This window comes from Silene latifolia, chromosome 7, assembly GCF_048544455.1.
Source record: "Silene latifolia isolate original U9 population chromosome 7, ASM4854445v1, whole genome shotgun sequence".
Classification (NCBI taxonomy): domain Eukaryota; kingdom Viridiplantae; phylum Streptophyta; class Magnoliopsida; order Caryophyllales; family Caryophyllaceae; genus Silene; species Silene latifolia.
This window is the reverse complement of record NC_133532.1, coordinates 122,749,605-122,760,615: the sequence shown is the minus strand read 5'-3', so window position 1 is coordinate 122,760,615 and position 11,011 is coordinate 122,749,605. Positions and strand designations below refer to the sequence as shown.

Below are 11,011 nucleotides of genomic sequence, written 5' to 3'. Positions count from 1 at the left end.
CTCAATTAATAGTATGCGTATTTGTTATCTAATCAATAAAAGCCTCTCTTTTTGGGAGAATCGTTTTTCAGTTTTTTCTATCCTTTATTTCGGGAGTTTTCCAGTTAATTCTGGATTTAGTTTCAATCAAAATATAGACAAGAGAATTCGTTAATGATTCGTCGCACATTACTTTAATGGATACAAGTTATTTGTCAACGATCTATGGAACTAGTAAGAGGTATTTTTCCTTTTACAATTTATCATACGAAAGATCCCTCATCAAAAGCTGCATTAAGACAGCGATACGACTCATACGAGGCCCTTTTCCTTTTACAGTTTATCATACGAAGGATCCTCATCAAAAGCTGCATGAAGGCAACAATACGAGGCCGAGCCGAATTGTCAGATCATGATTTTGAGATCTCTAGCTTACAAGAAATTTATTTTTCTTTGTTTTCTAATAAATTCGTTTTCGATTATAGTTATTCTTTGTACGATTCTTTTTCAAGACGGGTCGGGAAGAAACGGACGGATAACGCCACTCACAAAACGGATAGGGGACAGGTTAAGACCGCGTGTCTTCCCTCTCTCTCCTCTATTTGGGTCATTTGTGAGAGGAAATGGTATCCGTCACTCCAAAGTGACGGATACGTGTCGTCTACAATGAGATTTTGTGTTCTTTGTAAGTGTCGTATGAGTTTAAAAAAAAAAAAAAAAAAAAAAAATTATTAACTGAAGGGCTGAAGCCTGAAGTGCTAAACTCTCAAGAGTCAAGACCACCAACACCAAAAACCTCCCTCCATCCAAAAAATGGCGCAACCTTCACACCTCTCCCTCTTCTCCCCTTCCCCATTCCCCATCCTCTTCCCCACCACCGCCTTCACCTCCGTTACCCTCCGCCGAAACCCCTCCTTCACTACCACCACCACCACCGCCTTCTCTGCATCAATTCCGCCGTCTACGGCGGCGCAAGCAGTGGCTGAAGCCGAAGCCGTCAACGCTCTCCCCTGCGTTCGCACCTACGAGAACAACATGGCTCGGCTCTCTCTCACCGGCTTTACTTCCTTCGACCAAGCCGTCACCGCCGCCGCCGCTGACGGTGGTTTAGCTGCCGCCGAACATATTAATGCCGGCTTGGATGTTATGGTTGTTGAGACCGTTTTTCCTGGTCCTATTGATGACCTTAGCACCATGTCTACTCGACTGGTTCGTTCACTAATTCTTGTATGAGACGGTTTTATAATACTCCGTAGCTTACTGTCAGAGTATCTTTGTGGTGACCTTTTAGGTGTTTTTGGTTAATTTTTTATGATAAGACCGTCTTATTCTATAATTGTGGTTCACTTATCGTTGACACTAGACAATGCCATGTTTTACTTGGATTTTGAGTGACTATAACTTAATACTCCCTCCGTCCCGGTTATTTGTTGTCCTTTCATTTTTGGGTGTCTTAGTCAATTGTTGTCCTTTCTATTTTAGGAATGCATTTGATGAACAATTTGATCATTCACACTCAATTTAGTCCAGTTATCGTCTAATAATTGACTTCCTTATCTTTCCTTGGTCTTTGTGCCAAAAACAAAGGACGACAATTGACTGAGACGGAGGGAGTACTTATTTGGAATGAAACCGTTGATTCTATGTCAATTACTATCATTAGGGTTTTATTGGGGCTGAATTGCTTACATGGATAATGTTGTTTCACTGAATGTCTGGCAGAGTAGCTACTTGCTAATTAACTGTGTTAAAAGTAATGTTTTTATTTCGTCAAGTGTGTTGCTAATGCTTCTGAAATGTATGTCCCTGAAATGAAATTTTCGTGTTCCACAGTATTCTACTCCCTCCGTCCCGGTCAATTGTAGTCCTTTGGTTTTGGCACAAAGACCAAGGAAAGAGGAGAGGGCCAATAACTAAATGACAAGTGGAACAAATTGAATGAGAATGAAATTTTTGTGTTCCACAGTATTCTACTCCCTCCGTCCCGGTCAATTGTTGTCCTTTGGTTTTGGCACAAAGACCAAGGAAAGAGGAGAGGGTCAATAACTAAATGACAAGTGGAACAAATTGAATGAGAATGATCAAATTACTCATCAAGTTCATTCTTAAAATAGAAAGGACAACAAATGACCGAGACACCCTAAAATGAAAAAGGATAACAAATGATTGGGACAGAGGGAGTATAATGTTAGTGCAGTATCAAATTGCGGCTTTGCAATGCCAATGCAATATGGAATGAAACTAATCAATTCTTGATTATGCTTTGTGGTGGTTCAAATGGTCATAATAACCTTTGGTGGAAGATTTCTTGTATTATTTGGGAAATTTTGCTAATTGTTCAAGTTTGTTCAAATGGTCATAATAACCTTTAGTGGAAGATTTCTTGTATTCTTTGATGAATTTTTGTTGTTTCTTTATTGATGTCAGTTAGTCATGAGACATAAATCAGTGGTTACTTTCTGTAAGGCCTTTCACTGAAATGTCATTAAGAACCAAAGGGAAATTGTTGATCCACGAGGAATCTGCAAGTCATCAACGTAACTAATGATATAAAGTTTTTTGTTTTGCTGACATTTTTTTGCTTTTATGCGAATCAATAGTAACTTGTTTGTCATCGATCGTGATCAGTTTCTTCCACCGAGGAAGGTCCAAGCAAAAGCAAGGAAGCTAAGAAGCTCTTTTCCTAAAGACATTTTTTCTGGAACAAGTTCCAAGAATATACTAGCGATGACATTTAGACAAGTTGTAATTCAACGGCTCTTGAACTTTGACCTTGCAGTATTTGTACCTGGATCACAGAGAAATCTTGAGGACCTTGAAAGCGAAAGAGAGGTTAACTTTTTTCTTATAAAATCCATATGTATTTCCTTGACAGAGTTGCTCGATAAGTTCTGAATTATCTCTGTTGTAATGCCCACAAGTAAATGTTTACCTAGCAGGTGCCACATCATACTGATTTGTTCAGTTCTCTTATGTCTTTTCCGTCTGCAGGTCACCGTGTCCTTTGCTCTCAGCTCATCAGATGAAAGCGTTATTTCTAGAGTAGCAGAAGCTGTTTGCTTTTTTGCTCTTGAAACCACTAAAAAAGAATTCCAGCATGGTACAAGAAGAAAAGTATCAGATAACTTCTTCCATTGGTTTTCAAAAATTAAGAAGTTTGCATCAAAAGATTCCTCAGTGATACTGTACAAACTTGACGATGAAGTAATACTTGAAAATGCGAAGAGCCTTCTGGATATGTTCAACTCATCAAAAGTGAAGTACACAACGGGAAACACAAAACAACCAATATCTGCATGGACGTCAGCAATGCATTCTAAGTTGGAAAAGATTGGTGGGTTTGAGTTCAGCAAGTGGACATGTGAGCATGTGCCTGTGTATAGACTTGAAATCGATGCCGATAGACTAACTAATCTATCATTTAAAGGCTGGAGAAAGACTTCAGGGAATAAATGGGAAATTCTTCTGACGCACTCCCAAATGGTAATTTGTTGCCTCATATAATGTTTGTTTTCTGCCTGAAATTTATCAAGCTCTTATAATTGTTTTTCAAGGGGTAAGCGTTGTCGTTTTTGCATGGCAAGTGGCAACCAGGAGGGTAATTTATTCAAAGGACCGGGGTATTACTTTTATTTAGTGTAATAAGTGTATTGAGAGAGGGGTGGGAGAAAAGACGGAAGAGAGAGAAATAACATGAGGTTGCATTGAAGATGTAAGCTGTGTGAAGAACAGGGATTTGGAAGAAAAGCAACTTTAATATGTTGACTAGGGTACTTGAATAGTTGAATACAATAGCAAGCTTAGTCATGATTCATGAACTTCTTGGGGATTTTGCTTGTTTGAACTTTGGTGAAATTAATACGTTACTGCTGATATAGGTTAATGAGAAATCTTTTGATTATGGTCTCTATTGATCTGATTTTACTGAGGATAATGCCCATTATTCAACTTGACATGTGAAGATTTACAGGTTGCGATGACTGATGTTCTGGATATGTACTTTGAGGATGTGTACACTCTACCTAGGAAGCAGCTGTCATGTGATATCGTCCGAAGTCCAAAAACAATGTCGCAGAATAAGGTATAAATATGCAGGTTATTATGTTTCTCCAATCCGACTAATGAAAATGCTGTTTAGTTTGGATAGAAGTAAAGAACTGGATTTAAGTAATCCTTTGAAATCAAATTGTTCTGGTTTATAATTTGCACTTAAGCTTTGTTATGGTCTGATACTCTGATAATTGTTTTTGATCAATGACTGTTTACAACTTCTGTAATGGTAATTTATGTTGTTAGCTGTTAATTGAAGAGACAAGCATAATGGGTCTTTTTGCATGGTTTCTGTTATTTTGAAGAGAAACTCCTGAATCTTGGTAAATGCTGTCCTTTTTAATTCATATTATATATTTACTTGTTTGATTTGTTCCAGAGTCACTTTTCTCTGTTGGGCTTTGCAAGAACCACTCTTGCAGCAGCAATCTTACTGGTTTCTGTGGGCGTGATGGTCAAACTATTTTTGCCTCATTTAAATAGTTCTAGAAGAAGAAATCATGGAGATTTTCAGGTCCTATCATCATTGGAGAATGACTGCGAGAGAGTAGAGCTTGTGATACCGGAGGCTTCTCAGGTAATGAAATTCTGTAGTCTGTTGGCTAAACCATAGCAGACCTTTGACAAGCATCCCACTTTCCTGCGTCTGTCATTATTAATTGTTAGTGCTTTTTTATGATGGTTGTAATATCCAAACCTGCCGTAAAGGTAGTGGTAGAGTGGTAGACCCGTAGTGGACATTTTGTGGTATTTTTAATATCATCTTTAGTAATTTTTGTAGTATTGCTTTCATTTCCCGCTTGCCAACCAAAATTACAGGCACATAGTGAGTACAACCACCAAGGAGGTTTGACAGGATCGATATATATTTAAGAGTATAGTTATGAATTTGTAAGACAAGATTATAGATAAGGGAAAGCTTATATTATAAGAAGAGAATATATTTTACAAGGAAGGCTTACAAGAGATGTTTTGGAGAGAGATAACACTCAGACTTAGATTGGTTATGACAAGTACCAAGCAGAAATGGGAAATAGACAAAGTAAAAGGAGAATTGTAGACATGGAACTTCATTTTTTTATTCTTTTTGTGTTTCACAGTTGGAAGCTTATTGCTGCGCACTTGTTAAAAAGCTGAAGGACTGCTATAATTGGAATGGAGATGTGAAATCTGATATCAGTACTGGTGCGTGGATTGGGGAAATCCCTACTTCCCTTCGTGATGGTCATGTGGTTGATCCCATTGTCCAAGATGCTTTGTCAAGCTCCAGTACATCGGCAGTTAGTGATAATGTGCTGAAATCATCTATCCCGGAGATTGCTAGTTATCAGGTACTTTGGTCATCTTTTCTCTTTATTGGCCAGGTGGACCATGTATAATTGTGATTAAACAGGCTTCATCTAAACTGTATTTCAGTTATCAATAACCTAAGAGGCTTAACTGCTTCATTACTTTCTGTTTGGGAGTGAGGGTAAAGTTAGTGTCTTATTTACTGTGTGGTTGAAGCTATCTATTTGTATTTGTACTGGCTATAGAAACTTCACTGGTAGCTATGACATGTATTACAACACCAAATTTTCTCACTAAACTACTTTGCTTTCTTCTTGTCTTATTGACCATGTATTGCTGTGATTAAACTGGCTTCATCTAAACTGTAGTTCACTGGTTAATAACGTAGGAGGCCTAACTGCTTCATTACTTTCTGTTTGGGAGTGAAGTTAAAGTTAGTGCCTTATGTGACTCTGTGCTGGAGCTAGCTAATTGTATTTGTACCGGCTACAGAAACTCGTTGGTAGCTTTTTTTTGGCAACTCGTTGGTAGCTATGGCATGTATTAAAACACCAAATTCTCTCACTAAACTGCTTCTTTCCTTTCTTCTTGTCTTATTGAGCGGTATTTATACGAGATATGTTTAATCATAGTATGTAGTATGAACTTTTCTCGAGCTTTGTGGCTTGTAAAAAGTTTAGTGTGTGGCTTTAAAGAGTGTGCTGTCCTATCTATTGATTTTTTTTATTTAGTTTAGTTTTTTCATACAATAATTTCTTTGAGATAGTGTAAATTTTGTTTATTCTGGTTGGAATATAGGTGGTTATCTCCATTGATGGTAGCATAGTTGGGTTCCAGCCTACAAGTCGTGTGGCAGTTAATCACTGGGCTGCCAATCCCATAGCCAAGGAACTTTATGGTGGAAAGGAACTTTCCCCTGGTATGTTCTGTCTATTACTTCATTTAGCTTCTAATTTTGATGTTTCTTGCTAATGCTACGAGTATGGAATCCTTTTCTAAAGTGATTTGCAAAAATAGAAAAATGAGCAAAATTGAAAAATTGTGTTATGAGCTGCTTTATCCACACTGTGTCCTAATAAATCAAGTATTTTATCATCAGGACTTGTAGAACCCAGGCTGAATATAAAGAAACCTGAAAATTTTATTGTTCTGGAGTTACTGATGTCGTTGAGTGAAGATAATTACTTTGCCTTGGCCAGACCGGTGCAATGACCATGACATAGTGGATGTGCCGTTTGAAGTTCTTGCTCATCTTCTGTTCCCAAATGTAAGCTTCAACACTAGCTTGATAGACATGTTAAAATTATTGACTGGTTACTCAGAGAAGAGTTGGTAGAAAATGAATTGGTTAGGAGTAACTATTTGTATGTTTCTGCTGTATTTCTGTGAAAAAAAAGTTGTTTACAAGACTTATTTGAGACGATCTTGACCAACTCATGAACCCTATAAATAAAACAAGAATACAAGGAATTGAGTTGGTCACTTGGTCTCACATGTAAGATTGCGTCTCATACAAGAGACGCTGAAATTTGTTAGATGCAAAAGGTTATAGAAGTATCTTTGTATTTGGCAAATTTTTTTATATTGATGCAAAAACTTACATGAGACCCTTACAACAGTCCTATCTCATGTTATATTCCTTATTACATTATAGGGGTAATGGTTTGGTTGGATGCACACAACGGTCTTGGACAAGACTAACCTCTCGAATTCATCTTCTTCAACTCTGCAGAGTGGGTGCTAGGCCGACCAGTAACACCAGGTACAATACGCGGTAGATATGGTGACCAATGCTTTTACTCGACTCCTCAGCCAAGTAACCTTCCTATCATCTATTTGGAACCCCTCTGTGCGCCGCTGCTTTATTTTATGATTCTGAAAATTACCAATTCCTACACTTACCGAAGATGTCTTAGTGTGGTCGTTTAAGATGGAGGTTTTTTGGACAATAGGTCCAAGGTTTGAATTCCTACCTCCCTATGTAGTGCCCTAGTTGTTCCTATTACAGCAAAAAAAAAGAGAAAAAAACCGGAAAACCTCATTAACCAATTTGTTAAACTTACATAATTGGGAGTGATAGAATCTTGTAATCTTCTATGAGCCATTATTTCGTACATAATGGATTCAGTTAACTATTTTGCTTACACTGTTTGCAGTTCTGCTGCATGTGCCGTAATCCTTAACGTGCTTAATCGCTAGTTGTGCATGATGATTAGAAAAATTAGAAATAAAAATATGGAGCCAAAAGTGTCATTTGGATATCTTTGTTAATATCTTGATGCTCATTTCTTGAGTAATTTGTTTTTGTGTACAATTTATGGAAGTGGTATCTCATTTCTGGGCTTATGTTCTTTTTGAGGGAGTGAGAAAAAAGTGCGACCTTGATTAGAGAAAGTGAAGTTGGGCTGTGACTCTTGAAAGGAAATGGTATTTGGAAGAAAATAAAAAGGTGAAAGAAAAGAAGCTATTTAAGTTCGGTAAATGGATCATAAATTCATAATAAGAGGGGAGAGCATTATTACCGAGTTGCACTTTGTGATGGTTGTGGTGGGGAGCTCTCAATGCAAAATTCATTATTGGATAAGTTGGGTTAAATTTATGTAGGCCTTAGTGGTTTGTGATTTAACGAGTTGACGGTGCTCAACCAAGCTTTGCCAGTGAAGTAAATAAGCTAATATCCCGTGCCCTTGCGAAGGAGTTTTGAGTCTAAATCCCATTTTGATAGCCTGGTTACTAAAGTCCAGGGTTATACTTTTATGACAAAGCTGTTGGATCTGCTTGGGTCTCTATCTCACAATGAAAAAGGCAATGTGAAAGGTATGGGATGCCCGCATGTTCGAAGAGAACCAACAACTCATTTGCTTCACAAGGTTAGCACCCAACTACCTAACTTGCATTCAACTGACTTTTTTTTTTTTTTTTTTTGGGTTCAATCGATTTATTCACCCTTTTTTGCATCATCACCCTTTATCCTTGAGTCAGTTTGAAAGATGCATTATTCCATTCCCCCTTCTCTCCCTTCCCATCCTCTTTCCGTAACTAAACAAAGGTTAATCTCATATCAAATGATTTTAATTTGGCTTGCTACCAATTAGTGTATAGAGTTGCATTGGTCGACGCCTTCAATATAGGAAGACGATTTTATCTTCCTGTCTAAAGTTGAAATTTGAAAATTAGTCACAAATGAAATATACCATGAGGACAAGTAAATACAAGTTTGATGCTTTATCAGAAAGATTAACAAAAAAAGCCTAACATTTTTACTGAAACTCACACATGATTAGGTTTCCATTAACTATACAAATAACACTACATTGCTACAAAAAAAAAAAATTACTATATCATTATGCCTTGTCTGTTGTATTTTTCAGGTTGGAAACTATTCGGAACAGCAACCGGATTTCTTAACCGCCGACACATCATCTCTGGACCCAATATTTATTGTCTGTCCCTTAGGCAATGCTGCTGGGTCATCCCCAATATCGAGTGCTTTCCTGCTCACGACGTGATAGATTTGGGACAGAACCTCAGTGAAGGCGCTCTCGACATTGAGGGATTCGAGAGCAGACGTCTCCATGAAAAAAATGTTCTCTCTTTCAGCGAAACCCTTGGCATCGTCTACAGCAACAGCACGTAAGTGGCGCAAGTCAGCCTTGTTCCCAACTAGCATTATGACAATGTTAGCATCTGTGTGGTCCCTGAGTTCCTTAAGCCATCTCTGGACGTTCTCGAAGGTGACGTGGCGTGTTACGTCGTAGACGACTAAGGCGCCTACTGCTCCTCTGTAGTATGCACTTGTTATTGCGCGGTACCTTCATATAGTAGAGTGAACTCAGGTCAGACTCATATGGAATCAAGGGATTGGCTAATTTTCAAAATAGTTGAAAATGCTCGAGCAACTGTTCAACCTATATGTTTAACACTACGACCTTTATGGCAACAGAAGGGAAAGTCGAGTTCTTGTGCAAGTATGGTGACCGTGAATGTAAAATTATGGGTGACGCAAAACGCTTTTCGTGTATATATACGTGAAACCCTTTTCCTTTATGGCAGCAGAAGGGAAAGTCGAGTTTTGTAAACTATTACAGAGTACGATTAAGGACAGTCTCTACTCTCTAGCCTCATTCAATAGTTCTGTTGTTATTTCTACCTCCCTTGACAATCAAATGAAGGAGAACATTATTTTCATCAGTAGAATTTACGACGAAAGGATGTTGATGAACATCAATGGATTGCGATAAATTCACAATGATTAATAGATATTTCCTATAGCTGGAATAAGCGCCTTTTAATGAAAATTATTCTGAATTACCATATAGTCTACGACGAAAAAGATAAAACCCATGAATTAGACGAAAATGCAATGCTTTTGAATATGATAACAAAAATGACACATTGCTTATGAAAAACAAATCCCAATTTTTTTTTTTTACAACGATAAACTGATATAAATAAAAGAAAGTCTACATAACAGTCAGTTACATATTACTCATTTTCAAATGGGTGGGTGCCGAAAACTTCTAGACGAATCAACCAATTAACCGAACTAAACTCCCACATTTTTCAATTCACCCAAAAAAAAATTGAATGTAGAAAAGCTAGAAAAATCATTCAAAGGATCATAATGCTTGTAAATTGTGTACCTTTCTTGACCAGCAGTATCCCATATTTGAGCCTTAACGATCTTATCATCGACACGAATGCTACGTGTTGCGAATTCGACACCAATTGTAGATTTTGATTCTTGGCTAAACTCATTTCTTGTAAAACGAGATAATAGGTTCGATTTTCCGACACCGGAGTCTCCAATCAACACCACTTTGAACAAATAATCATAATCATCATCCGCTCTATACGCCATAACAATTATTCTTTTTGTTTTTATTTTCTATCTTTTGTATATTTTGGAATGTTTTTGTTTTCTTGTACGTGGGGAATTTTGCAATGTAAAAAATGAAAGAGAAATTTGCGTGCTTCCACAAGAGAAATTGTTTTGGTTTTTGGGTTAATTAGTTATGTTAGTTGGTCATAGTTTTTTAACCAACTTATTAGATTGTCAATTTGGCAAGAGGTCAGAATATTGGTCTTTCGTGTTACGGGCTATGTTACTCCGACACTTCACCTAACTGCTGTGTCGCGTGTCAGACACTTCGACACTTCAATTTAGACCACAAAACAGGAAAATTTGCCCCAAATAGCCGTGTCCGACACGCCGACACGTGTCAGACATGAGTAACACAGGTTACGGGTCATAAATTGTGACCATTTCATGATAAAAAGTTATCCACATACGTCTGGCTTATTTTAGTGTTCGTTCGAACGACTCATTTCACTTTTTTCATATAAAGAGAATCACTAGTGTCACTTTTTGGACTCAATTGGACAAGCGATTTGATAGTTGGCAGCATCAACTAATCTCTTTTATCCAGAAGGATAATATAGGTCGGATGATGTTGGAATAAATCAAAATGCCTCACTATTACTCTTCTTTCTCTTCAAATTTAAACATTTTTTGCATCTTCTTTCTTCAATTGACAATAGCACACATAATGACGGAAGAAGGCGCGAGTATGTGAGAATGTTAACAAGAAATGGGACTCCCATTGAACAAAAACATGAAATTAAGCATATTCCGCAACAGAATGTTAGCCCTGAACATACAGAGTTACAGACATATTAAGATGCCTACGAG

General features: G+C 37.5%; 2 protein-coding genes across 3 annotated transcripts; one reads left to right on the top strand and one right to left on the bottom strand.

Annotated features, from left to right (window-relative positions):
• The first annotated feature begins 716 nt into the window (after nt 1–716).
• On the top strand, nt 717–9,441 carry LOC141592896 (uncharacterized). Of its 2 annotated transcripts, none has more exons than XM_074413782.1 (10): nt 717–1,188; nt 2,608–2,811; nt 2,971–3,462; nt 3,950–4,060; nt 4,409–4,606; nt 5,130–5,360; nt 6,118–6,238; nt 6,419–6,586; nt 6,974–8,189; nt 8,691–9,441. In XM_074413782.1, exons 1-8 carry the CDS (start codon nt 793–795, stop codon nt 6,529–6,531), a joined length of 1,866 nt encoding a protein of 621 aa, XP_074269883.1. In that variant the 5' UTR covers nt 717–792; the 3' UTR covers nt 6,532–6,586; nt 6,974–8,189; nt 8,691–9,441. The 2 variants fall into 2 exon arrangements, with proteins under 2 accessions (XP_074269883.1, XP_074269884.1); XM_074413783.1 differs by having other exon boundaries at nt 731–1,188; nt 7,052–8,189.
• LOC141592897 (ras-related protein RABA1f-like) lies at nt 8,441–10,369 on the bottom strand. The gene is made up of 2 exons (XM_074413784.1): nt 9,963–10,369; nt 8,441–9,131 (listed from the first exon to the last, which is right to left on the bottom strand). The coding sequence occupies exons 1-2, from the start codon at nt 10,178–10,180 to the stop codon at nt 8,699–8,701; spliced, it is 651 nt and encodes a 216-aa protein (XP_074269885.1). The 5' UTR covers nt 10,181–10,369; the 3' UTR covers nt 8,441–8,698.
• Nucleotides 10,370–11,011: the final 642 nt, after the last annotated feature.

Excerpts from the sequence above, each read along its gene's own strand:
- LOC141592896 (XM_074413782.1), top strand. The coding sequence starts at position 793 with ATGGCGCAACCTTCACACCTCTCCCTCTTCTCCCCTTCCCCATTCCCC. Across the intron at positions 1,189-2,607 it reads GCACCATGTCTACTCGACTG|TTTCTTCCACCGAGGAAGGT; the intron begins GTTCGTTCACTA and ends GATCGTGATCAG. Across the intron at positions 4,061-4,408 it reads AAACAATGTCGCAGAATAAG|AGTCACTTTTCTCTGTTGGG; the intron begins GTATAAATATGC and ends GATTTGTTCCAG.
- LOC141592897 (XM_074413784.1), bottom strand. The coding sequence starts at position 10,180 with ATGGCGTATAGAGCGGATGATGATTATGATTATTTGTTCAAAGTGGTG. Across the intron at positions 9,132-9,962 it reads GATACTGCTGGTCAAGAAAG|GTACCGCGCAATAACAAGTG; the intron begins GTACACAATTTA and ends TACTATATGAAG.